Below are 24,594 nucleotides of genomic sequence, written 5' to 3'. Positions count from 1 at the left end.
TCTCTCTGACCTTTTTCCTTTTTAGGTAATTACTAAGAGCCTGATCTTGCTGTGGCCATTCCTGGTCATTTGATTGATGAGAGTTGTAGGGATCAAGTCCCTTTGAGGCTAAATAACGGGTCAGTGATGGCAGGTTCTCAGCCCTTCTTCCTGTCATTCTGAGGCTGTCTTGCAGCTGAATGCTGCTTCACACCCTCCAAGGACGTGAAAGGCAGTGAAAGTTGCTCAGTCGTGTCCAACTCTTTGCGACCCCAGGGACTCTACAGTCCATGGAATTCTCCAGGCCAGAATACTGGAGTGGGTAGCCTTTCCCTTTTCCAGGGATCTTCCCAAGCCAGGTCTCCGCATTGTAGGCGGATTCTTTACCAGTTGAGCCACCAGGGAAGCCCAAGAATACCAGAGTGGGTATCCCTTCTCCAGCAGATCTTCCCAACCCAGGAATCGAACTGGGGTCTCTTGCATTGCAGGCAGATTCTTTACCAACTGAGCTATCAGAGGGAAAAGTTTATTTCCTGGCTTAGAGGATGAAACAGAATTCTGTGAGTTCCAATTCAGATTATTTATTAATATATTTGGGTCTTATTTTTCTTAATTGGTTGAAAGGAGGAGCTAATTCTGCCTTCACTAGATGTTTTGAGTATGCACTGCAGTGAAAGAATATATAAATGCCAAGGAACAAGCTATGCTGGGTGGCAGCACAAACACAGATCCTTGGTGACAAAGGGTTAAGATTTCTACTGGATGAGTTCCTAAATCTTGGCTTAAGGCAGCCAATCTCTCCCATGGTCTCTTTTATCAGGTGGTTTTCTTCTGCCTTTATTCTCTGATATGACTGTACACATGTTATACAGATGTAACATAGATGTTTAAAGGAAAGGAGAGTGGCAGTGAGGGGTGGAGAGTCAGGATGTATGGGGAATGCACGGACGATGGACACCTGGCTTCTTGCTCAGAAAGGTCAGTATGGACACAAAGAGAAAGAGCCCAGTTGGACAGGATGTCTTTCAGAGACTCTGGTATACTCCAAGGTCTGGGTCTTTTATGAAGATAATTTGTCATACCACTCCTTTGGAAAAATATAGCCTGTAGCCATCCTCAGAAAGGCATGAAGTTATAAACTGGTAATTCTTCCCAGGCTGAAAATCAAGGTAAAAGCACAGAATTCATCTCCGAGGGAGAATCTGCCTCCTCTCTGGGAGAAGACAAATGATCATAGTTTTGATCTGTGCTGTTCAGCCAGCTGCAAACTGGGGACTCAGGGCAGTAGGGGTTCCGGGAGACACCCTCCCTGGGAGGCTGATGTAATAATTCAAGTGACAGAAGATGAGGGCCTGAGTTCAGGTAATAGAGAGGAGAGGGAAAAGCAGAGAAAGATTTTGTAAGCAGCAGCAAAGAATTAAAGCCTGTAACAATCTGAGGGAAAGGAAAGGAGGACAGACTTTAAGATTTAAGCCTACTGACATTGCTGGCTTTCAAGGTAGGGGAAAGGGGCCTGAGTCTAAGAATGTGGGCAGTCTCTTGAAAGTGGCAAAAGTCAAGGAAACAGGGCCTACTCTGGTGGTCTGGTGGTTAAAAATCTGCCTTCAGTGCAGGAGATGCAGGTTCGATCTCTGATTAGGAATTAAGATCCCACGTAACTCGGGGCAACTAAGCCTGTGCCACAACTAGAGAAGCTCTTGCTGCTGCTGCTGCTAAGTCGCTTCAGTCATGTCCGACTCTGTATGACCCACAGACGGCAGCCCACCAGGCTCCCCTGTCCCTGGGATTCTCAATGCAAGAACACTGGAGTGGGTTGCCATTTTCTTCTCCAATACATGAAAGTGAAAAGTGAAAGTGAAGTTGCTCAGTCGTATCTGACTCTTAGTGACCTCATGGACTGCAGCCTACCAGGCTCCTCCGTCCATGGGATTTTCCAGGCAAGAGTACTGGAGTGGGTGCCATTGCCTTCTCCAAGAGAAGCTCTTGGGCCACAACAAAGACCCAACATAGCCAAGATAAAATTTTTTTAAAAGTCAAGGGAATTGACTCTTTGAGAACCTTAAGCAGGCAACACAGGCCTGCTGAGACCTTTATTTTAGATCAATGTAGTTAAATAAATTAACTAAGGTTAATTTTGAATTTATAGAGTCATAAGATTAAAAAAATAAAAAGGGCTTCCCTGGTGACTCAGATGGTAAAGAATCTACCTACATTGCAGGAGACCCAGGTTTGATTCCTGGGTTTGGAAGATCCCCTGGAGAAGGGAATGGCTAACCACTCCAGTATTCTTGCCTGGGAAATCCTATGGACAGAGGATTCCATGGGGTCACAAAGAGTTGGACATGACTGACAGACTAACACTTTCACTTTCAAGACAAAAAAAAAAAAAAGATTTAAGACTAAACTCTTGAATCTGGAAAGGGCAAAGAAAGGACCCTCCCCTAGAGAATCCAGAAGGAATATGATCCTGCTGCCCACAGCTTGATTTTAGCCTTATAAGATCCTTTTTGGACTTCTGATCTCTAGAACTGTAAAACAAAAAATTGTGTTTTAGCAAAAAAAAAAAAAAAAAAAAAACAATCCCAACAACAATGATTTAAGCCTATAATAAATGGATAACAATGTCACATTTGATGTGATCACAGGAGGTCTGGGGAGGTGGGTGGGAAGATGATGAGTTTGGCTTTGGACCTGTTGAGTTTGACCTCCACAGGTGGCCAAGAAGTAACCAGAAATAGAAACCTGAGAGTCTCCAGAAAGACCTGCTGGTAGGATGAGCTACAGGAAGCTCTGCCTTGTGTTTCTGTGGGGTCTCCATCACTAAATGTGATTTTGGAGAGATTTTCCCAGTGAGCATTTGGGGAGATGCCTGCTTCAGCAAACCAAGAAAACACATGTCCTTGGGTCTTCAGTCAGCCTGTTGCCAGGCTGGTTGCACTGGTCTACCACAGCAGTCCTCTGTGTATCTGGTGCCAGGGAGAGACATCAGCCTGGAGAGATTTGGACGTGTTGGCACGCAGATCCTCAACTGCAAACATTGCAACCAGGCAATCTCATGCTGTCCCAAGCTTTTCTTCAAAGCTTGGTTCCCCAAATCCACAAAAACTCATCTCATAGCAAACACTTGAAAAATAGCTAATATGCAACCAGCCCAGTGTTTCTCTTCTTGACTAATGTTGGCAAAAAGACACCAAGAAGAAGGGGGGCCAGGTACATGTCAAGTGTATGGACGGGTTCCCCTCTGATTATGAGTCCATGACCTGCTTAAATGCAAGCAAGTCTCCCTTGATGCTGCTACCCCTCCTGGTGCTACTGTTCCTCTTTGCTTTATAGAATGACTTTTCCATTTATCTGAGAAAATGTAGCCCCCATTAAAGAGAATATGACACAGAAAGCAGGCTCATCAGGGATGGGAATGGTGAATCAGTTCTGATATGTTCCCAGCTGTTCAACAAATCAAAAAGGCATTAAAAACAAGTTTACATTTACTCTGTCAGCTGAAATACAGACACATGTTCCCACCTGGGAGAGGCACCTTTACGTCTGATTTTGCCTCGTGTGGTATCAGGGTGGCTTTGATTAAAACTGCATTCCTAGTCATGTTCTTTAGGAAGAACTCAATTCTAATGCAATGGTGTCCTGCTCTTGAATTTCTATTCACATATTTTAAAGGCACTGAGTCTATGCCTTGGGTGGAAGGGTTGGTGTGCATTTTAAGACTGAAGCATTTGAACCCAAACACCTCTGCAGCTATGCAGCAGAAACAGCCTCGTGCTCAACAGACAGGGTACTCAGCTGCTGGGTCTGGGGGTTCAGATTCTGGATCTGTTTCACATGATTTGCATCAATACTTTGCCCTTGAACCCCTGACATGATTCCCCCCTCTGGCTTCACACAACCTTTTGCAAGCCCAAGTGGTAAGTCTGGTTGACTTCATTAGATTGTTGCAAACATTAAATGTGAGAAGCATATAGTTCTCTGCAGTCACAAAATAAAAATTCTTACACTAAATTAATGGACAGAAAATTCCTACTATTTCTGAAATATTATTATACCTTAGCTTCCCATACTAGGAAATGCATTTATCTGTGGTTTGTTGCTGGGCTGCACCTATTCCTACCTGGGATAAAGCACACAAGTTTCAAGAAGCCAAGCGGCACTGGCGACAGAAAGAAAGAATACACAGACTTTTGTTATGTGGCTTCAAACACCAACAAAGGAATCCACAGGTTTGTGTTATTCTCAGAGACTCAGTTTCCTTTGAGATATACGCCCTCTTCCCCTTTCCCCCACCCAAAAAGCAAAACCAAAAAGGTTTTACCTTCATTCCACACAAGCATCCTAGTGCCAGGGCAAAAACATGTACATCCAAGCCTTACACACTCACGCCCTGTGTTTACACAGAACTCTATACCATGACCTCTATTCCTGGCAGCGAACCAAGATAAACCTGAGTTCCCTTTTCTTTGTTTGCTCTACCCTCCTGGGCTTTTCTGACAAAGGGGAAAAAGAAGCAAAAGGGTGGATACCCAGTGTTCATACCTGACACAAAAGTATAAAACCACTGGTCCCGACTTTTTGGGGAAGTCATGTTCCAAGACTCTTCGATCTAGCTGAAGCCAGTTCAAGTGTCCCCTGTGGAAAAGAGAGACCAGTGGATTAGACCTTTGGGTTTTGCCAAAGTTTCTTGGGATGAAGGTCTATGTCTGCATATATGGTTCATGCTGGAGCACAGATAAACGTGGACCTCTGCTTCACTCTTAAGTTCTAATAATTTGCAGACACCAAAGGAAACATTGGAGAAACATTGCATCAGGAGGCGATACCATGTAACAATCAAAGCTGGGGATTTGAGACCCGCAGTCCATTTCCTTCATGGCACTGAAACGAAAAGGCAATCATTCTTTTTTTTTTGTCCTGAATTCCCTGACCACCACAGGGAAGAAAGACAGTCTTTTCTGTCCGAAGGCCTCCAAACAAACTTTAGAAACATGTTAGCAATCTTCACCATATCATGCTGGAAGCAGATGGGGTACAAAGTGAATCAGAGACAATTTCTTTAAAAATGAAGCATACACCTAGCACAGGACCCAGCCTCTCCACTCCTAGGAATTTACCCAAGAGAAATAAAAGCAGACATCCATACAATGACTTTCACACACAGATGTTCATGTTATTTGTAATAGCTCGAAACTTGAAACAACCCCAATGTTGATCACAGGGGAATGGACCAATTACGATATAGCAAGGAATACTATCCTGTAACAAAGACAATGAGCTATTAATACAAAGAGCAACAAAGATGAATCTCAAAATAATTATCCTGAGTGAGAGAAGCCAGACAGAGTACAGATTGTATGATACCATTTATAGAAAACTCTAGAAAGTACAAACTAATCTGCGGCGACAGAAAGCAGATTGGTGGTTGCCAGGGGTGCGTCATGGGGGGGACAGTGTGTGTGTGTGGTGGGGGACGAGCAAACCTTTGGGTGTGATGGAGATGTTCATTATCTTGAAAGTGGTGATGGTTTCTTGAGTGCAGACATATCAACACTTAGGAAATTGTAAACTTTAATTGTGTAGTTTACTGCATGTCAATTTTACCTCATTAAAGCTATTTTAAACAGTGAACCATGGAAATACTTGATGATATGCAAATGGGGTCACTTCTGCATTTATTTCTTCCTTCCCTTCCTCCCTCCATAAATATTAATTGATCATCTTCTCCAGATAAGGGTCTGGAGATGTAGCAGTAAGCAAAATTGACACAGTCCCTTTACCCCTGATGCTTATATTCTTGTGAGGAGACAGGAACTCAGCAATTATTTTCATGATTAATTCTGCAATTACTAATAGTATTAGGACCTGTAAGGACCCGATCTAGTCTTGGGGTCCAAGAAATGCTGGTTGGTGTTTGATTGAGATTTGAAGAATGATGGGAGGAAAGCAAAGAGGAAGAGGAAATAACATTCCAAGCAGCAAGGCCAGCATGTGCAAAGGCCCTGAGGTGGGGAGAAAAACCTGGCACCGTGGTATCATGTGAACAGAAAGGGATGAGGCTGGAGAGTGGGGACCAGGGTCTTGGTGACAAGTTGAGGAGCCTGGTCTTTGAAGAGCAAGACAGAATCACAGAACAAGGATGAGCAAAGGGATCCACCTTGTCCCTTTCCCCTCCTCTCCTTCCCCAGTCTCAGCCCATCATTCAGAAGGGTTCAGAGTCCCATCATCTCTGTGACTCAGTAAGCCCAGCTGAACAGACACTATTGCACAACATTTCTTCAGGGGCCCGATGCTGTGTAACACTGGTGTTTATAACGTATACACCCATGTGAAAGGCTGTGCTTACTGAACAAAAGCTGTTGCATCACTATACTAAAAGGTTTGCTCCTCCAAGCCTCCAAATAATGAAAGCTGGAGGCTTTCCATCTCCATTTTAAGATGTCTTTCAGACCGCACCTTCTGCACACAAAAATAAATAAACCCCTCTTTCAACTAAGCCCAAGCCCATGGCTCCAGAGATGAAGGTGAGGGCTGCCTCAAAAGTGTCTGTCGGAGGAACTTTGGCCTCTTTCTCCTCCAGGAATTTTCATCTAGACAAAACATTTTTTTTTAATTAACTTTATCATTCATGTTTAAAGCAGTTTCTCAATTCTGAGTATAAGGGTTAAAAACAAATAGAAAAAAGTTCTCTGTGTAAAACAATTGGACCAACATCTTCCAGAAAGGCAGGATAAACTTTTGTTCGAAAGAACAAGGGGTCTGGAAACAGAAGGCCTCAAGGCCACCACTGTCTCTGGTCAGACCTGAAATGTTGACAATGCTCCGTGGGGCTCATGTTGTTTTAAACCTCTGTGCCTTAACTCATGCTGTTCCCTCTGCCTAGAATGCCCTTCTTCCTCTCCACTGCCCAGTGAAGTCTGGCCCATCCTTCAAGACACAGCTCTCCTGTGTCTCCTCTGTGAAGCCTTCCCTGGTACCCCTTCTTCACACCACACACCAGCCTGGGCTGCGGGTCCTCCTCTGGACGCTCACAGCACCCATCCTGGGCACAGCTCTGCGGCTGCCCTTCCCAAAGTCCATGGAACTTACTCTGTGTACACATTTTTCCTCAACAGACTTTCTACATACAAAAAACACAGAGAGATCTACTCCCTCAGGTAACAGCATGTGCATTTTTGATTAACTGGAAGGTAAGACAAACAGACCTCATTATCAAGGTGTAATAACCCACAGTCTCCCCCCACCCCCACTTTGGCCTCTGAAAATGTCCAAAGTCTTCCAGGATCCTCTCTTTGTGCTCAGCCTCCTGCAAACATGTCGTATGCACGCTCACCCCAGGACTTCGATCATTTGGTTTCTCCTCCTTGGAACATTCTCTCTATCCTCTTTATCTGAATGCTAGCCACTGTTCAAGGTTGAGTTCAAATCTTACTTTTAGTGAAGTCTTCTGATTGCCTAAGTCTGGGTTTTCTTTCCAATGTCTCCAGAGCTTCTGGTTTGTGTCATCTGCAAGGCATTTAGCATAGCCTAGTGCAATTAGTTATTTAAAAAATAGGACCTGTTTCTACAGCTCACTTATGATTTCAACATTAAAACAGAATCATCCCTAGAACATAGCATAGCACTTGGCAAATATTATGGACGCCAAAGTACTTGCTTACTGGTTAGATGACTACCTCTGAAAGAAGCTGAGGTGTGCCCTGATCTCAACTCACAAAAGTGACTGAGTGACAACACTGAGAGGTCAATGCCACTGGAGGGAAAGTTTAATGTTCCTCATGGTTTCCTGGAAATGAGAGGCACCCACCCCATGCAGGGTCATGAGAAGAAGCTCCAGTGTTGTTCAGAAAGGAATATGGGGAGGACACAGGAAGAGACTTCACTGGGGTTTTCATGGAAAAGGCATGGGGGACAGCTTAGGACTGGCTAGCCTGAACAGTGCTGGTGAACCCTGAGTCTTCAGAGCTATTCCTGGTTCTCTGGTAACTGGCTCTGGGGTGATTAAGGATGGGAGGGGGAGTACTTGCTTGGGATTTGGGAGTTACTTAAAAGAGGTGGTTCAGAGTGTGGCCTCAGGGTCACAGAACTTTGGCTGTTAGTTTGGGATGGAATGGAAACAACTTTAGCTGTTAGTCTGGCCCTGTAATTAATGATCCCAAACAAATACAGAATCTGTAAAAACAGAACAGAAATTCATCCAATGACCGTGCAGATTTAAATTTTAATCTTTTGCCTTGCAATAACTCCTGATAAAGAGTCTGCTGAGACCAACCTTTTCCAGAATCTTGCAAGAGAGAGACTAGAATGGTGCACAGCAGTTTTCCTATGGTCCCAAATACAAGGAATAAGGAGGAATCGAGATGGAATGTTCTACCTGTGCCCTGAGGATCCATCAATGGGTCAGGCTGGAGAAATTCTCATTCTACCCAAGGGTACAACATTTCTAACCACTCAGAGCGCTGGGGATTTGACCTGGGGGCCATAATTCACTTGGTGGAGAACCTGAAAGTGGGAACCCTTTGAAGAAATACAGACCATGTTACTAGGGCACCACTCCACAGGGTTTGCTCATTGCCCATCTTCTTCATCCATGTTAATGGAGAACTAACAGGTAGATGGATCCCACTTCCCTAGGTAATTTCATTACCCACACTAAACTTTTTAAAAGAACATTATAGGGATGAATTCCTTGGTTTCCAGCCATGTATTAGTTCAGTTCAGTTCAGCTCAGTTGTGTCCAACTCTTTGCAACCCCATGAATCGCAGCACACCAGGCCTCCCTGTCCATTACCAACTCCCGGAGTTCACTCAGACTCACGTCCATCGAGTCAGTGATGCCATCCAGCCATTTCATCCTCTGTCGTCCCCTTCTTCTCCTGCCCCCAATCCCTCCCAGCATCAGAGTCCTTTCCAACGAGTCAACTCTTTGCATGAGGTGGCCAAAGTACTGGAGTTTCAGCTTTAGCATCATTCCTTCCAAAGAAATCCCAGGGCTGATCTCCTTCAGAATGGACTGGTTGGATCTCCTTGCAGTCCAAGGGACTCTCAAGAGTCTTCTCCAACACCACAGTTCAAAAGCATCAATTATTAGTTCAGCATTGATCAAACCATGAAATGACTAGATTAAGAAAATGGTCAAAAAGTAGAAAGAACAAGGAGGCCAGAATTCCCCCGTAACTGAATAGTTGGCCTTGGAGGGAAAATGAACTTCCTCCCCCTACTTCCTCTACTCAGATTCCTCAACCCAGTTCTGCAAGGAATGACAGCGCACGCACGCGCACACACACACACACACACACACACACACACACACACGATTCTGAAATGCTCCAGGAGGGCTCATCCTGCACCTGGAGTCCCGTGACCCTTCCACTTTATGTGCCTGTAAAATCTCTCCACTACAAAGGTGCTACAAAAGGAAAGACTGAAGCACCAGAACCCACCCTGGGTCCCTGAGGATAACTGCCCAATATCTGGGCAAAAGTAAGGGATGGATTAAAAAGGAAACTGGAAATCCCATTTCTGAGACCACCACTTTCCATGCATTAAAATATTTTCTGCTGATTGCTTTGGGTTCAAGGTCACATTTCCTACACCCAACAATATCAAGGATAAGGATTCCTCACTGGCCGTGAGTTTTTTTTTTCCTTATGTAACACCTCTCGTTCCCAACATAAGGTCTCTTCCTCAAACTTTCTTTTTCTTTTCTTTAACCTTAGGTAGGATGGGAAGCAAAGGGTAGAAGAAGCATTTTCTTTATACAGTTTAACTAAGAGATGCCTGATAGCTTGGGTTTCATTATCTCATTGATTTTTCATTTGAGAATTCATATCAGTACATTGGCCTATAATAAAGCAAAAAAAAAAAAAACGTCCCAGCAGATGCTCATGGTATTTTGGTTATTGCTTGACTGATAACTACCTTTAAAGCTGAGTAAGATAACACCTATTTGGTTTATGGCAGCAATAGGTCAAACTGTTGGGTCAGTAATAAATATGCAATTGCTTCTAGGCAACAGAAATTGGATGCATTTATTTAACAGATTGCTTTTAGCTTCTCCATACAATACAAATAGATTTCTGGTTCACACAATGGCACCTTCAGTAGAGAAGGCCTTAAAGGGAGCTTTGTTTATAGAGAATCACTGGGGTAGGGGTATATGATAAGTCTATCTGAACCCAACAGTCTTGAACCCCAGGGGAGAATGAAACTTGGTGCCTTTTAGAGGTTTTATTGTAGACAACTGATTCTTAGGGAATGCGCTTCCAAAAAATGTCAAAGCAAGAAGGTGAAGTCCTTTCAGATGTCACTAGATGGAGAGGCTAGGTTTGAACTTCTTCAAAAGGAAGATTTCTGCTCTTCATTCAGTCCAGTGTCTTAGGGTCAGAAGTACATGTGCTCAGCAAGGACAGCGAGGAATACTGGTGTAGCTAGACTCCCTCAAAGGGTGGCTTTCAAGTGTGTGTGTGTGTGTGTGTGTGTGTGTGTGTGTGTACAAGAGAAAGACACACACAGATGAAGTTTAAGAAAAGGAACATATAGGGAGACTGGATGACTAAATCATGGGCTATTTTGTCCATCTGAATTTATGCCTTTAATTTTTTTTATTACACACAGAGGGATTGTTTGGTCTACAATGTCCTCTGAAGGCTACTCAAAATTTTCTTTTCTAGCATCTCCTACCTATTTCTTAAATATTTACTGCCTAAACTAAAAATACAAGCTCTCCAAGGGGTCACAGGCCAGTTACTTCTGTATCTGCAGGCTCAGTAGTGGATGCTAAAGAAACATTTGCTGAGAAGCGAATACACTGGCTTTAGATAAGCCCCATAGATCAATATTGTTGTTGGTTCCACGACTGCCCTCCACGTCTGGACACTGCTCCTGCCGTAACTACACAATCTTTGTATCTAATGAGAATTCACCTAGGCCGGGCCCGGGCTCCCCTGTATCACTGGGCTTTGGGAGGAAAAGGTCAGGAGAAAGACTGGATTCCTAAGACCCCTTCTGGTTGCCTCATTCTTTTTTCTCTTAGCTGCACACAGGAAGAGTTCTGCTAAAGCCCTTTTCTGGTTCCTGAACAGAAGGTCCTGTTGTTTGCCACGGCGTCTGAAGGTCTCAGCGGGCTGTCTCCGAGGGGGTAATGAACGCTGAATGCCGCGTTCCCAGAAGCAGCTATTACAACCCGGGCACCGAGGTTGTAGCCATTGATTTTCTCCTCGGTCGCACGGTACAGAGCATTTAATGAATGGAAATCCCAAACCTATTTCCAAATAAATTACATTCCCAGGGCTGCAACTTGTGGTGGTTTCTTCTGCAATTGGAAAATGCTTTTCTGCTTTTTTAAATTGCACATCAGCTTGTGACTGGGGATGCTCATCGACTAGGCCCTTTTCACACGTCTCAGTCCATGCTGGTCCTGGTTCTAGTGTAGGGCCACAGGACTCAAAGGTGCTGCTGAACCAAGGATTCTCCTCATTGTCCTGGCATTGGGTATATGGATGCAATTCCAGTGTGATATGGGCATTTAATTATCCAGATAAATCACACTCCCTTATCACTACCTAACCATGGCTCAATTAATTAAGACACAGCATGTTGTTTTTTTTAAAAATCCTTAATCGGTTCTTCAACTTAGATTCTGGCTTCAGAGTGCCTGTGAACCTTCTAAAATTTAAGCACTAATTATTCTGTATGTAAACAATTGTGGGGGTGAGGGAATGTAACTTCTTAAATTTCACAGGGGTCTGTGATTAAATAAGAGGTTAAGAACTATTCATTTTCCTAATTGGTACGTGAGAATATATTGGAACTGTACATGGCTTTGAAAATGTGCAACAGTGACTTAACTGAGTTTTCTATCTTTCTCCTTCAACTTTCTAAATACTTCTCAATGTGTTCTTACACAGATATTCATTTACAGCATTTGACAATCCTTAAAATTTATGACAGGAAATTAAAATTAAAATTTAAATATGTTACAATTAATCATGACTTCACCTTGAGGGGTATTTGACCATTTCTGCCAAATAGCCTAAAAGCTATTCAGTTGTTGCTTTTGATGGTGGGATCCTCTGTCAGCTTTTTTATTTAAAAAACGGAAAACTTGGGTGTTACAGGTGTTTGCCTATGCCAATATTCCATAATAACCTAAATGGGAAAAGAATTTGAAAAAGGATATATTTATATATATATAACTGAATTACTTTGCTGTACATCTATACATTGTAAATCAACTATAGTCCAATATAAAATAAATCAACTGAAGTCCAATATAAAATAAAAAATTTTTTAAATTAAAAGCTTGGGTGTTATCCATGTTGGCCTATGTCCAAACTCACTGAACTGTACACTTTAAGGATGTGCTGTGCTTGCTTAGTTGTGTTCCACGCTTTGTGATGCTTGGTGCTGTAGCCCGCCAGACTCCCTGTCCGTGGGATTTTCTGGCAAGAATACTGGAGTGGGTTGCCATTTTCCTCCTCCAGGGGCTCTTCCTGACCCAGGGGTCAAACCCGAGTCTCCTGTGGCTCCTGCACTGCAGGCAGATTCTTTACCTTCTGAGCCATGGGAGAAGCCTGAAGTATGTGCAGTTTTGTATGTCAATTTCACCTCAATAAATTTTTTTTAAAAATAGAAACCCAAACAGAGGAAAAATTATGACTGAGAATAGATCAGATAACTAAAAATAGGGCTTTACGGATTTAAGTTATACCATCAGTACCATGACCTCTGAAAAAGAAATCAGACTGGGTGTTGAAACAGCAGTGGGAATATTTCAAAAATAACATACAAAAATAACTTTCCTTAAATGATGACTGTTAGTGTTTGATAAATGAAAATCTCGGTTACTCTATTTGCACTGTAGGAAACACGAAATCTGAAGTTCTGAGTGGGTTCTAAACAGGTTTCCCGAATCTGGAATGAGGAAGAGTTTACAACTTTGCAGGCTCGTGGCATGAGTCCTGATGGGCCCCAAATATTCAAAGTTAGCATGAACTCAGCTTCTCTTCCTGGATCTGGAGGGAGGGGGCAGAGGCAACTTACACCAGCATCCCTCTGCTCTATGACAGCGGTTTTCAAACTGGCTACACACAAGAATCAACTGGAGACCTTTCAAAAATCCTCATGCTTGGGCGACACCCCAACCAATTAAATCAGAATTTCTGGGGGTAGGGCCCAGACACTGGCATTTTATAAAGAGTCCAAGGTGAATCCAATGTGGAGTCAAGGTCGAGGACCATGTCAGTAGCAAAACATTAATTATTTTAAGATACAATTTATACTAGGACTTCCTTGGTGGCGCAGTGGATGAGAATCTGCCTGGCGACACAGGCAACACGGGTTTGGTTCCTGATCCAGGAAGATTCCAAATGCCATGGAACAACTACACCCAAACACCGCAACTACTGAGCCTGTGTGCAAATACTGAAGCCCATGTGCCTGGAGCTTGTGCTCCAGAACATGAGAAGCCACTTCAACGAGACGCCTGAGCACAGAAACGAAGAGTGTAGCCTCTGCTTGCTGCAACTAAAGACTGCATGTGGCAATGAAAACCCAGCACAAACAAAAATATATAAATAAAATTATATTTTAAAAAAACTTACACTAGGTTCTTACTTGGCTTCAGCACATTTTAAAGACTGCTAAAAGGACAAAGCTAGTGGAGGTGATGGAATTCCAGTTGAGCTCTTTCAAATCCTGAAAGATGATGCTGTGAAAGTGCTGCACTCAATATGTCAGCAAATTTGGAAAACTCAGCAGTGGCCACAGGACTGGAAAAGGTCAGTTTTCATTTCAATCCCCAAAAAAAGGCAATGCCAAAAAATGCTCAATCTACCGCACAACTGCACTCATCTCACATGCTAGTAAAGTAATGCTCAAAATTCTCCAAGCCAGGATTCAGCAATACGTGAACCGTGAGCTTCCAGATGTTCAAGCTGGTTTTAGAAAAGGCAGAGGAACCAGAGATCAAATTGCCAACATCTGCTGGTTCATCAAAAAAGCAAGAGAGTTCCAGAGAAACATCTATTTTTGCTTTACTGACTAGGCCAAAGCCTTTGTGTGGATCACAATAAACTGTGGAAAATTCTGAGAGAGATGGGAATACCAGACCACCTGACCTGCCTCTTGAGAAACCTGTATGCAGGTCAGGAAGCGACAGTTAGAACTGGACATGGAACAACAGACTGGTTCCAAATAGGAAAAGGAGTACGTTAAGGCTGTATATTGTCACCCTGCTTATTTAACTTCTATGCAGAGTACATCAAGAGAAACGCTGGGCTGGAAGAAGCACAAGCTGGAATCAAGATTGCCAGGAGAAATATCAATAACCTCAGATATGCAGATGACACCACCCTTATGGCAGAAAGTGAAGAGGAGCTAAAGAGCCTCTTGATGAAAGTGAAAGAGGAGAGTGAAAAAGTTGGCTTAAAGCTCAACATTCAGAAAATGAAGATCATGGCATCTGGTCCCATCACTTCATGGGAAATAGATGGGGAAACAGTGGAAACAGTGTCAGACTTTAGTTTTTGGGGCTCCAAAATCACTGCAGATGGTGACTGCAGCCATGAAATTAAAAGACGCTACTTCTTGGAAGAAAAGTTATGACCAGCCTAGATAGTATATTCAAAAGCAGAGACATTACTTTGCCAACAAAGGTCCCTCTAGTCAAGGCTATGGTTTTTCCAGTGGTCATGTATGGATGTGAGAGTTGGACTGTGAAGAAAGCTGAGCACCGAAGAATTGATGCTTTTGAATTGTAGTGTTGGAAAAGACTCTTGAGAGTCCCTTGGACTGCAAGGAGATCCAACCAGTCCATTCTTAAGGAGATCAGCCCAGGGATTTCTTTGGAGGGAATGATGCTGAAGCTGAAACTCCAATACTTTGGCCACCTCATGCGAAGAGTTGACTCATTGGAAAAGACTCTGATGCTGGGAGGGATTGGGGGCAGGAGGAGAACGGGACGACAGAGGATGAGATGGCTGGATGGCATCACTGACTCGATGGACGTGAGTCTGAGTGAACTCCGGGAGTTGGTGATGGACAGGGAGGCCTGGCGTGCTGCGATTCATGGGGTCGACTGAGCGACTGAACTGAACTGAACTGAAAATGTCATAGTTTGCATGGATCACCACACTTCAGATATTCATTGATAACTATCTATGGACACCTCAGAGATAAACTGGGTGATTGCTTGCAGACCACCAAAATAAAGTGAATGTCACAAAAATGAGAGTCACATGGATTTTTTGGTTTCCCAGTACATATAAAAGTTATGTTTATACTATACAGTAGTCTATTAACTCCACAGTAGTATTGTCTAAGAAAACAAGGTACTTACTTTAATTAAATATGCTTCATGGCTAAAAAATGCTAACACTCATCTGAGCCTTCTGTGAGTTGTAATCTTTTTTACAAGAGTAACATCAAAGATCACTGATCACAGAAAACCATAAAAAATACAGTAAAAATGAAAAAGTTTGAAGTATTGTGAGAATTACCAGACCATATGACACAGAGACACAAGATGAGCAAATATTGTTGGAAAAACGGCACTGACTGACTTGCTCAATGAAGGATTACCACACAAACCTTCAATCTGTAAAAAACACAGTATCTGTGAAGTGCAATAAAAGAAACCATAAAAAACAAAGTTTGCCTGTATATCTTTTTATTTGTGCAGAGTTATTAAAAATAAAAGGGGCTAAATGCACTTGAATCTGGAAATAGAAACAGACATTCAGTGGGAAAAGTGGTGAAATTTGAATAAAGTCTGTAGTTCAGTTACTAACAGTATCAATACCAAGATTAATGCCTTAGTTTTGATACTTAACACATGGTATTTATGATATTCACATTAGGGGAAGCTGGGTAAGGGGTATATGAGAACTCTCTACTATCTGTGCAGCTTTACTGTATAACTAATTATTTCTACATAAAAATTTTAAAAATTGAATTAAAAAAACAGAAGATAGACCTAGTACTAATCCCGCATTGATTAACTAACGATAGGAAATATCCCTGGACACAGAGTCTGGCACTGTGGCCTTGGACGCTATTAATGAATGCAACTTAGGGGTGAAAGGAACTTAGGGAATCTTCCAGTTTCATCTACATTCTGTTTCATATTTCTTTTCTCCATGCCCATCCAGATCCTACAAAATGTCATCAACAGCAGTTCACACTGAAAGACTCACTGACTACACACGAGTCACATATTGTATTATTAGGAATTATAACACTGCTGGCAATTTCTAACACTAGTGCAGTATTTTATAGCTTATAGCACTTTTTTCTTCTTTGTTTTTGGCTGCACCATGCAGCATGAGGGACCTTAAGTTCCCTAACAAGGGATGGAACTGGTGCCCCCGGCACTGGGAGAGTGGAGTCTTAACCACTGAACTGGCTGGGAAGTCCCTACAGCACTTTCTAAGTCTTGTTTTGATCTGAATTAGGAAAAAGGCAAATGCATGGGGTATGCCATGGATTGCAATAAAGGATGAAAGTTCAACTGCATTTTATTATTAAATACACAGTGTAGTACCTGCAGAAATCACACACACACAAACACACAATACACATGCAAAATTTGAAAATCCAATTATTAAATGATCTGGCATTACTGTCTAGCAGTGCCCAGAGTGAGAGCAGAGGCGGGATACCGGACAAGGATAATGGTTACCGACATATTATCACCACCCTAGACTCCTCCCTGGTGGCTCAGATGGTAAGGAATCTACCTGCAATGTGGGAGACCTGGGTTCGATCCCTAGGTCAGGAAGATCCCTTGGGAACCCACTCCAGTATTCTTGCCTGGAGAATTCCATGGACAGAGGAGCCTGGCGGGCTACAATCCATGGAGTCACAAAGAGTCGTACATGACTGAGCAACTAAGCACCCTGTACAGACCAAGCCTCACCCACAGGCACCATTCTTTGGTCACAGTTTTCATTCATTCCTTTCCCACCAAGAAAAGGAGAAAAGGTCAGATGACCAAAGAGGCCATGAGCCAACGCCTTGGCCCCAGGTGTGGTCAGCGCTTGACTGACAATGCCCTGAGTCACGGTCACCCCTGCCTTCCCTTTGTTCTGTCTCCTCATCCTGGTCTCTTGGAGGCTGGTTCCTGGTTTCCTAGGGGTCCCTGATACTCACTGTTTCACGATGAGTCAGGCCCATCTGCCATCTCTTTTCCAGGAACTGTCTGCCAGCTGCAAAGTCTTGTCTACCAATCTCAGCTGGCTGTCCACCACTTCTACAATCACCAGAGGAGCCCTCCCACCCACACCCAGGTGAAGAGGTTGGTGGTGGCCACTCTTCCTCTGGACGGTGCCAGACGATGGCTCATATCCTCCTTATCACCCCCACCCTCCCCAACAGGGCTCTCCAGCTGCCAGTTCACAGTTCAGGGAGAGGGACCCTTCCCTGCAGCCTGCGTGCCTCCAGCCTGCGTGCCTCCAGCCTGCGTGCATGTGTACACACACAGACACAGGCGCGCGCGCGCACACATGCACACACACACACACACACACACATACACACATACACTTTCCCCACCGGCCCAGGGAGCCAGGAGAGTCAAGACCTGGAACAGACAGACATATACACACACACAGGCACACACACACACTTTCCCCAACAGCCCAGGGAGCCTGGGGCAGACAGGCTCCATTCGATGGGACAGGTGGGTGGTGCTGTGTGGTTTTCCTGCTTTCATCTCTCCTGGGAGCAGAGCGACTTTCTCCCTGACGTTCATTTCTTCCTGGCTGGTGCCATTAGGGCTGTGATTTGAAACCTTTGGCAGGTATATTTTTTCCTCCTGGGCCCAGGACGATAAGCTCATTCTCTGACTCATTTATCCAAAAGGGAAGTCAAATTGGGACCCATCTTGAGTTCACTGGCTCTCTGAGAAGAGAGCATACTTGGGAGAAACATACTTGGGAAATGTGAATAATGGGATATGATGAATTGAAACTGTGGTTTCCTTCTAATTAGTGAAAAATGTCTGAGTATCAGTTGAGAGGGTTACAGTGGTTTTCAGGAGAAAGGGTAGAAAACAACTACATTCGTGAAAGTGGTTATTCTCCATGTGTATTTGTACATTTGTCTTAAAGCATTTTTAAAAATTACTCTGCTGGCTCTTTCCCATCACAGCCCTCCAGGTCACAGCGCTGTTTACAAGGCCCCACCCACAGGCACAGCGATCCTTCTAGACCAGGAGCAAGCAGTCCTGCCTCCCTTCTGGCTCAGTTCTCCGAGGCTCCAGGGCCAGGGGCAGCCTGTTCCTCCCGACTCTCTGGAGCCAGGTGGGACTCTGCCCCCAGTACTGCTCACACTGCCACCTGAAACGTTGCTAATTCACTGTGTTGATAATCTGCCCACTTTGCCCCAGACAGTCCCAACTTACACCCTCTTTTACCCACAGGGTCCTGATATGGATGATAAATGCTGCAGTGGCCCCATCCATCTGCAGCTCCCGGAGGGTCCTCGCACATATACACCTGATCATCTCTCCCACTGACCAATGTGGATGCCTGCAGTCCTTGCTCCTGAGCCCAACCTGCTTCAATGAGACCTGCCTCCCTGAGTCGTCTTGTCCAGATGCTAACCTAACCCTAATCTATTAATGTTTTAGGACATCATCTCTGTAATTCTAAGGATCTGGAGGAGCATGTGTGCAAGTGTGTGGTGTATGCACAGAGGAGGAAGAACTGTAAAACATTTGCTTAGAACAGAGTATCGAGGAATTTGTGCAGGTGTACACCGTACTCTTTTATTAACAATATATTAAGAAGGAAATTGAAATTTTAGTAAAGATACTCCTTCCTTGTGTTGCAACACATCACTTTAGAGAGCCACATTGCAAGATCACTGAACACAAACGTACTTTTCATCAGATGAGCAGTCTGAATTTTCCATTTTTATAGTCTACTTCATCGTTGACAGTGAAACTGCATAGATACTCTTCATTTTGAATTTATCATCGCATTGACTTCCTGTTATTGTTATTCCAACACTGGAAAGAAATGCTGCATTTCCAGAGGTTTTCGTTTAACTCTAACAGAAAACAAATCCAGACAAATCTACTTTTAAAAAAAAAGAAACATTTCAGTTCTGAACACGCACCGGCTTGATTATAAGAACTGGTTTACCTAATAATCTCATAATATGAGCATCACCCTAATTATATCCTTTGGCTGTTCCAGGCATGATCACAAGGCCTTTGAAATTCAAATGATGAACTTGGACTGACCCTGAACCATGAGACCTAAGTGGCCTGCAGCAGCCTTTGCTGCGGACAGTTGAGACAGTGTGATTTCGGGTTCCATATTTTCCCTTCGGGTTCCCTAAACACATGAGTACTTACGTCTCATCCGTGAAGGCAATTCCAAAGTATTCCTTCTCCTTCAGGTTGAAGTGAGAGGCCACGAGGTCAAGCAGCTCCTTGGCCAAAAGCTTGGGCTGGAGAGAGAACAAAATGGAAGAGCAAGTGATGAGAGATTCCGTTTCCTGAAACATGCAATCTCAAGCTCATATTTCTTGAAGGGAATGTCTCAAGTTCAAGAACATCCATACACATGGTGTTTATAAAACCCAAGGAGATGACAGTGAGGACAGGGCCGTCAGTAGACTGAGACCCTCTGCCTTGTTTCCTGGTGGTTTGTTCTACCAGCAAATGGTACTTGCTCACTGACAAGGCTGTCAGACCCCACAGCTCTCCTCCCCCATGCAGGAGAACACTTTATACTAAGTTGACAGGAAGATATCTTATTTAAAAAAATATATATACATGAAAGTGAAGTCACTCAGTCATGTCTGACTCTTTGCGACACCATGGACTGTAGCCTACCAGGCTCCTCCGTCCATGGGATTTTCCAGGCAAGAATACTGGAGTGGGTTGCCATTTCCTTCTCCAGGAGATCTTCCCAACCTAGGGATTGAACCCGGGTGTCCAGCATTGTAGGCAGACGCTTTACCGTCTGAGCCACCAGGGAAGTCCCTTATATAAATACATAGTCATACATATTAATGGGCTACCCTGGTGGCTCAGATGGTAAAGAATCTGCCTGCCATGCAGGAGACACGGGTTCGATCCCTGGGTCGGGAACATCCTATGGAGAAGGAAGTGGCTGCCCACTCCAGTATTCTTCCTGAGAAATCCCATGGACTGAGGAGCCTGGCAGACTACAGTTCATGGTGTCACAAAGAGCCAGACAAGACTAAGCAACTAACACTAACATATGTAATATATATATGCTGTGACATACATCAAATATATATTGTATAACACAAATGTTATATAATACTATAATATATTAATACTATAATTAATATATTTTAGAACGTGAAGATAGATATATTGGTTTGGCCAATAAGTTTATTTTGATTTTCCCATAAGATATAATGGAAAAACTTGAACTTTGTAGCCAACCTAATACATATATATATATATATACACACACACACACCATGCACTTATATAGTATTTGCTATGTGCTATCTGCTATGTGCTAGGGCCTGTTCCAAGCACATTACAAACACCAGCTTCTTTAACCCTCATCACAACTCTATAAGGTGGTTCTATTATTAATTCCATTATATGGGGAGGAAACAGGTGCCCAAAGATTAAACATCTCTCTTTAAGTACTGGGGTTGAGATTTGAATCCTGGTTCCAGAAACTGCCCTTGACTACTCTATGCGTGCGTGCGTGCGTGTGTGTGTTAGTCACTCAGTCGTGTCCGACTCTTTGCGACCCCATGGACTATAGCCCACCAGCCTTCTCTGTCCATGGAATTCTCCAGGCAAGAATACTGGAGTAAGTTGCCCTTTCCTTCTCCAGGGGATCTTCCCAACCCGGGGATCAAACCAGTGTCTCTTGCATTGGCAAGTGGATTCTTTACCATCTGAGCCACATGGGAAGCCCTGATCATTCTATATGCTCCCATAATTTAAAATTCAAACAATAAGAGTAGCTTCCTGCCAGAAATGTTAACATTAAGGCCAAAGGAACTTGAGAATAGTTATTTAAGAATAAACCAAAAATCTGCCTCTCCAAGAATATTTTTATCCAAGAGTATTTTTATCATCAACTCTTTCCTGAACATCTCTGCCAATCTAAAGGAGTGTGTCAGAGCCTTAGGTATGAAATCATTGTAGCTGTTTGCATCGTCAATACATCCATCACTCTGGCCTATCACTGTTGAGATGACCACACACTATGAGGCTCATATTTTATTTTCTTGGGCTCCACAATCACTGTGGACAGTGAAATTAAAAGGTGCTTGCTCTTTGGGAAAAAAAGCTATGACAGATATAGACAGCGTATTAAAAAGCAGAGACCTCTCTTTGCTGACAAAGGTTCATATAGTCAAAGCTATGGTTTTCCCAGTAGTCGTGTATAGATGTGAGAGTTGGACCATAAAGAAGGCTGAACACCAAAGAATTGATGCTTTTGAACTGTGGTGCTGGAGAAGACTCTTGAGAGTCCCTTGAACAGCAAGGAGATCAAACCAGTCAATCCTAAAGGAAATAAACCCTGAATATTCATTGGAAGGACTGATGCTAAAGCTCTAATACTTTGGCCACCTGACGCGAAGAGCTGACTCACTGGACAAGACTCTGATGCTGGGAAAGACTGAGGACAAGAGAAGAGTGTGGCAGAGGATGAGATGGTTAGATAGCATCACCAACTCAATGGACTGAGTCTGAGCAAATTCCAGGAGGTAGTAAAGGACAGGGAAGCCTGGTGTGCTGCAGTCCACAGGGTCACAAAGAGTCAGACATGACTTGGCAACTGAACACCACCACCACCACCACCAGGTTCAGATGTAGGAGGGGAAGGAAAGGCTGATAATAGAGATGTGGAGCCAAAAGGTATCAACTATTTCTAAATTGCCTCCAAGATCAGGTTTTTGTAGATCCATTGCCTTTATTCTACAACAACTGCCCTATTCCAAGCATACTCCCTGGATGTCTCTAAGCACAAAGCAAAAAAGGATTCGAGAAGAGAAAACGTGTGTATGTGTGCGTGTGTGTGTGTGTGTGTTTCCATTAACGCACATCAGTATACCATTCCTGAGTATATTTCCTGTTCCGGTGGTTACTTGGTTCCATTTTTCTATTAAGAAGGTGGATAAGACGTGTAAATCAAGAGTTACATACCAGGACTTCCCTGATGGTCCAGTGGTTGAGGATCTACCTGCCAGTGCGAGGGACACGGGTTCGATCCCTGATCTGGGAGGATCTCGTGTGCCACGGAGCAACTGGACCTGTGCACTGCAACTACTGAACCAGTGTGCTGCAACCATGGAAGCCTGAAAGCCTAGAGCCCGTGCTCCACAATAAGAGAAGCCACCGCAGTGAGAAGCCCACACACAGCAACTGAGTAGCCCCCACCCGCCGCAACTAAAGCAACCCTGTGTGCAGCAACAGACAGCCCACACAGCCAAAAACAAAATACATCAAAATCAATTTTAACAAAGAGTTACATAACAGGTTTAGAACTAGCATAAGATCTAGCAATATCACTTCTGGGTATTTATCCAGAGTAAACAAAAACACTGACTTGAAAAGACATATGTACCCCCTTGTTCACTGCAGCGTTATTTACTATAGTCCAGACATGGAAGCAAGCTGTGTCCATCTATAGATGAATGGGTAAAGAAAATGGGTAGGTACACAGTGCAGTATTATTCAGCCATAAAGAAGAGGGAATTTTACCATTCACAACAACATGGGTGGACCTTGAGGGTATTATGCTAAATGAAATAAATCAAACAGAGAAAGACAAATATTGTATGGTCTTACTTATATGTGGAATCTAAAAAAGAAAAAAAAAAACACTTCATAGATACACAGAACAGACTGATGGTTGCCAGAGATAAGGGGAAGGAGTAGGGCTGGGTGAAATGAGTTAAGATGGTAAAAAAAAAAAAAAAGAGTTACAAGACAGTTTAGTTTCTTATTTCACTTTTTGGGTGCTACTAAGGACTGTACTGTGTCCCCCTCTCCCAAACGCATATGTGGAAGCCCTAAACCTCACCGTGATGGTATTAGGCAGTGAGGCCTTTGGGAGCTGATCAGGGTTAGATGAGGTCATGAGGGCAGGTTCTCATGATGGGATTAGTGTCCTTATAAGAAGAGATCCCAGTGAGCTGCCTTGCTCTCTTTCCCCCAAGTAAGGACAAAGTGAGAAGGCTGCAGTCTCCAAGTCGAGAAAAGAGCCCTCACAGAGCCCAACCAGGCTGGCACCCAGACCTTGGACTTCCACCCTACAGAACTGTGACAAAATCAGTTTCTCCTATCTAAGCCTCCAGGTCTACTGTATTTGTTAGGCAGCGACTAAGACAGGGGCACTTCCTTTGATCCAACAAACATTTATGGAGTGCCTAAAATGTGTAGGGCACCAGCGAACCCTGCAGAGATACGAAAATGCACAGCACACAGTACTTGCCAACAGGCCCTTAGACTCTCATTAGGGCACAGAGTAACAGCTAGTGTTCATTGCAAAAAGCCAAAGCAGATGGTTCCGTCTCTGCTGCCTCATCCTGGGCTCCCAGCATGGCAGCCTCAGTGTCTCATCACCACCAATTTACCAATGAAAACTGCCAAAAATGATGACAGTGGTTTTGAAGCGGGGGCAGAGCTTCCTCCCCTCAAAGGACATAAATCAACAGGAGAATCCATTTTGATAAATCAATGTCACCCCATATGCTATACTTCCATTCACACTAAGGCAGGCAGGGGAGTAAATGTGGCACATCTCAGAGCATCACTAATGAGTGACAAGTAGAATCTAAGGGGAGGAGGGCTCTTGGAGCTTCAGGCTGTATTTGTTAAGGGATGCTGTGGGGCTGTGTTGCTAGCATCACCTCCATCCTCACGAGGTACCTGGAGGCCCAGATAAAAAGTATTTAATGCAGAGGCTGTGACCCACTGGAGGGAGGCAAGGCAGATTTTTACATTGCAAAGTACTGTAACTCATCCTTCCAAATGCTTGCATCCCTTTCAGAGCAGTCACAGCCTTTCTATAATCTGCTGTTTCTTTAAACATTTTGATCATCTTTGGGGTCTGCCTTTGAAGCTTGTGTCATATGAGTAAAAGCAACCTCACTGGTCTTGGAACAGATTTGATTTTTTTTTAAATGGCAAAAGTCACATGAGGTCAACTCTGGTGAATGGTGATTGAGGGTGCATGGGGGGAGCACATTGGATCAAACTGGTTTTCTAAAATGACGTGTCACTGCCATTATTTGTGGGTTCTTAGAGGTAATGGGGAGATTCTCAGCCCAAACTTCGAAATGATGGAAGTAAGATTTCCTTCTCTTTGACAGTTAAACTTGAAAGCCATCATCTCAAGAGAAATGACCAGAGGTATACAAATCTACCCAAGAAAAAAAGAGAGTTAAACTTGAAAGCCATCATCTCAATGGAATTGACCAGAGGTACACAAAGGAGATCCAACCAGTCCGTTCTGAAGGAGATCAACCCTGGGATTTCTTTGGAAGGAATGATGCTAAAGCTGAAACTCCAGTACTTTGGCCACCTCATGCGAAGAGTTGACTCATTGGAAAAGACTCTGATGCTGGGAGGGATTGGGGGCAGGAGGAGAAGGGGAC

At 43.6% G+C, this 24,594-nt stretch overlaps 1 protein-coding gene across 3 annotated transcripts in view; it reads right to left on the bottom strand.

Moving 5' to 3' along the window:
* Positions 1-24,594, bottom strand: part of FRMD4A (FERM domain containing 4A) — a 366,806-nt gene that overhangs the window by 148,094 nt on the left and 194,118 nt on the right. For all 3 annotated transcript variants that reach the window (XM_040248505.1, XM_040248508.1, XM_040248507.1), the window contains exons 3-4: positions 19,343-19,437; positions 4,522-4,614 (exon numbers count right to left, since the gene is read on the bottom strand). In XM_040248505.1, the coding sequence (XP_040104439.1) occupies positions 4,522-4,614; positions 19,343-19,437 (188 nt within the window). The remainder of the gene's footprint in view (positions 1-4,521; positions 4,615-19,342; positions 19,438-24,594) is intronic.

The sequence above is a fragment of the Oryx dammah genome, unplaced genomic scaffold (assembly GCF_014754425.2).
Source record: "Oryx dammah isolate SB20612 unplaced genomic scaffold, SCBI_Odam_1.1 HiC_scaffold_10, whole genome shotgun sequence".
NCBI classification, from domain to species: Eukaryota; Metazoa; Chordata; class Mammalia; order Artiodactyla; family Bovidae; genus Oryx; species Oryx dammah.
Note: the sequence above shows the minus strand (reverse complement) of the source record. Positions and strands in the feature narration are given on the sequence as shown.